Below are 3,799 nucleotides of genomic sequence, written 5' to 3' on the forward strand. Positions count from 1 at the left end.
CTCCCTCTTTCCAACATGGAGAGCCATGGATAGTCGATTTGTCCATCCTGTATCATTGATCTTAACCATTGATAATGACCTTCCTTTTCACAAGGTAGGTTTGTGCAAAGTAATGGTTTTATTTATTTAGATAAAAAAATACAATCTAAATGAGTATCAATATGTATTGGTTACTATGGGGGCAATTGCCTAGTTTGGATCAAAGGCTGGCACAGCCTACATCAACCCCCATCATATATACCAGTCAATATAATGACAGTGAGCTAGGTTAGTGTTTGGACGGAGGACATTGCTAACTTACGGCAGGCCGTAGCCCACAATTTTAGCTTTCCGTATGGCCATATCATTTTTTTTAATAAGTTATCTTGCTATATGGCGGCAAAAAATGCTAACGTTGTTTTCTATAGGGTGTGGTACGATCCTGACTGTTTCTTCTCGTGAAATGAAACTAGATACTATTGCAGCCATGTACATGCTTGAGACGAAAAGAATAAAAAAAAAGTACATGCATGAATGGGAAGAAAAGAAGGTTAAAAAGTAGTAGTTTTCAAACTGAGCATGCAATTTAAAATCTACTTCCACCATTGCACTTGATTTAACAAGAGTTTCAAAAGAAGATCTCACATCAATATATTTTAGTGATATGTTTGTAATGTGAAAAAATACTTTTCAATGTATAATTATTTGCTTACTACTTTTGCAAAAGTTGTTTATGACTTTATAAAACATTGCTTCGATCACCTTTGTTGAATTAAACTGATATTTTTGTTGATATTGTGAATATAGATTGGATGGTGTAATTAGAAAAGAGGGTAAACAATTGTGTTGTGGTAGATGGGTGTTCCATGCATGTTTAACCATAGGTTATTTTGGCAGACCAATTGAGCATTTGAACTTGTTTGATTTGGCACTTTTATATTCTACATAAAGGATTTGATAAATTTCAAAAATAGGTCATGATCGTTTGCCCAATAGACGAAATTAAAATTTTGTCTACTGAGCAAAAGAAATTTGCTGGTTTCGTCTTCTAGAATTATGAAAATAATTTTCGTCCAACCATCAGACAAAAATAATATTTTTGTAGACAAAAATAGATTTCGTATAGCCGGTGGACGAAATCTCAATTTTCATTTTAGTTTACCCAGTGGATGAAAAACAGCATAAAAAAGGTCTAAATTGAAAAAAAACTAAATTTAATTGATGGTTAGATGAAATTTAAAGATTTCGTCTACCCAATGGATGAAAATTTAGATTTCGTCCACCGCTACTCATTAGACGAAATCATAATTTTATCAAAAAAAATATGATAAATTACAATTTTTATGGATGAAAATACAATTTTCGTCTAATGCTTGGGCGAAAATCTCTATCCCATAATATCTAGAGTGTGTTGGGCAGACCGGCGTGACCTATTTTTAAAATTTATAATATCTGAAGTGTTATTATGTAATTACAGTAAATTTTTTATTAAAAAATAAAAAATTCGTCAAAAACGATATCTCTCATCCTCCAACCCAACCATGCGCATGTCATTCATGTGCAGCAGAGCATGGTGGTGGCGTCCGGTCCATCCACGGCACGGCGGCACCCCTTGTCAGCGCCTCGTCAACGGGACGATGGACCCGGCGACGAGGGAGCTTCGGCTACTGGCCAATCCGCCGTCGCTCCCCACCTCAGCAGTAGGCGGCGGCACCCCACGCGACGCGATCCGGCGCCAGATCGAACACACCACGCGATTCATCAGTCCTGTTTGGATCCAGCTAGATCATAGCGCGGACATTTCTCGAAATTTTTTTATACACGAAGTACTAAATAAAATCTATTTGTAAATTTTTTTTAAATTGAGTATAACTTTTCGTAATGAATCTAATGACAATAATTAATTGATAATTAGAAACAGTAATACTATAGTAACTGTCCTCTAATCACATGATCAAAAATTTTATTATATTCTTCAAAATTTCTAACATAAAATTTTAAAATTAATTTTACAAACTGACTTTATTTAATATTTTTAATTAACTTCCTAACGGACATCCCCGCTCCACTCGCCGACGCGAAATTCCAATCCGGTTAACCCCGCGCCCCAAGTCCGGGCCCACCCGTGCTCCAGCCCTATATACGCGACCCCACGCCGCCGCTCCCTCCTCCATCCCATTCCCACCCAAGCAAGCAAGACCCGCGCGTTCACACCTGAACGACCGACCCTCCGCTGCGACGGTCGGGCCCGCCGCCGTAGCCGACTCGCGGTTCGCTTCCCCCGGCCCGCCGCCGGCGCAGCAGCAGGAGAGATGAACTGGGGGCTGGCCGCCGCCGTGGCGTCCGCCGCTGCCGTCGCGGCCGCGTCCGGCGCCGAGCTCCTCGCCTGCGACTGCGACGCCTCCGCGCCGCCGGCCGTCGGGAGGTGCGACGGCCTGCTCCTCTCGCGGCAGCACCACGACGAGGAGGTCCGGGAGGTGCGTCTGCGTCTCCTCTCCCGCGGGATCGAAGATTCCTTTCTTTCCCTTTGATTTTTTCCCTCCCACCCTCTCGCCCATAATCTCGAATCTCCCCTTTTCCCCCAAATTGGGCCTCGGTTTGGAGGAATCGTGCTGGAACACTAGCGATAGATCGACTAACCGCTGCGGTTGTTGTCGTGCCTCAGGGGTCGGCGTCGTCAGCGTCGAGGGAGAAGCATAGCGGCGGAGGCGGCAACAGGTTCGCGCCGCGCTTCGACGGGCTGCGCTTCATCGAGACTCTCGTCACGGCGCACCGCTGAAAAAACGACGCATCGTCCGCTGGTACTTCCCGCCATGATTCGGCGATCGATTGTTGGTGGCGCTTAGGCCAGCCAGTTTTGTTAGACCAGATTCTCGGGATTCCCTTTCCCTTTCTCCTTCGGTTGTGTTTTCTTCCTCCTGTTGTTGATGACGACGATTACTGTGTCCATCACGTGCGTTTGCGTGCGTGTATGACTGTGTGTGTGTGTGTTTGAGAGAGAGGATGAAGACCATAAGCGGCATGTAAATTTAAGCACATACTCTTAATACTATGTTCCATAATTATCCATCACCTGATTTGTTTTTTTGTTGACGTCGTTGATTGATTGATTGATTCACCCCATGTCCCCATGACATCTTGGAACATCCCCCACCCTCTTGCCCAACTGCCCCATTTTTCTGTTCTTCCCCATCCTTTCGATATATAATTACTTCCAAAGTTTTTCAGATAGATTAAGAATAGAGAGTAAAAGTCTACTATATTAAGAGAATTATTATGGCTTTCATATTTATCTTGTATGCACTGCATGCCATATATAATTTTCATGCAAGGAAGGTCATTTTAGACTTGGCATACCAAAAAAATTATTAAGGAATTTAAAAGTACCTATTTTACAAGACAAAATTTGAAGGTTAGAAGTAGCTAAGGACGGAGGGAGTACTTCTGGTGAAATTACTAAATTGGCCTTTCACATGCCATCTTGCCAAATCTCCATTTCCCATGGTTAAATGAATTGCTGAATATGCATGTGATTTGGAAAAACATTCCAAACAGGTGTCCTTAGCAAGATTAAGATTTGTGATGGTACTGCAGATTGTGATCCGACGACACTGATGGCGAAGGTAGGGGTGGGAAGGCCTGTTATGTGGCAGCTTGCTGTCCATGTTACCATGTTGGTGTTGCCCTCCGTGTTTGCTTCATCCATTCCACATCATCTTTGCTGTCCATGTTACCATGTAACCAAAGACCGTGTTTGGTTCTTTCAAAAAAAAAATTGCGAAAGAATCTTGCATGCATAATATATTAAATGAAGTCTATT

General features: G+C 42.5%; 1 protein-coding gene across 1 annotated transcript; it reads left to right on the forward strand.

The window, feature by feature from the left end:
- Positions 1 to 2,152: 2,152 nt before the first annotated feature.
- On the forward strand, positions 2,153 to 3,051 carry LOC120651302. The gene is made up of 2 exons (XM_039928764.1): positions 2,153 to 2,456; positions 2,645 to 3,051. The coding sequence occupies exons 1-2, from the start codon at positions 2,292 to 2,294 to the stop codon at positions 2,756 to 2,758; spliced, it is 279 nt and encodes a 92-aa protein (XP_039784698.1). The 5' UTR covers positions 2,153 to 2,291; the 3' UTR covers positions 2,759 to 3,051.
- The last annotated feature ends 748 nt before the right edge of the window (positions 3,052 to 3,799 follow it).

Source organism: Panicum virgatum, chromosome 9K (genome assembly GCF_016808335.1).
Source record: "Panicum virgatum strain AP13 chromosome 9K, P.virgatum_v5, whole genome shotgun sequence".
Taxonomy (NCBI): domain Eukaryota; kingdom Viridiplantae; phylum Streptophyta; class Magnoliopsida; order Poales; family Poaceae; genus Panicum; species Panicum virgatum.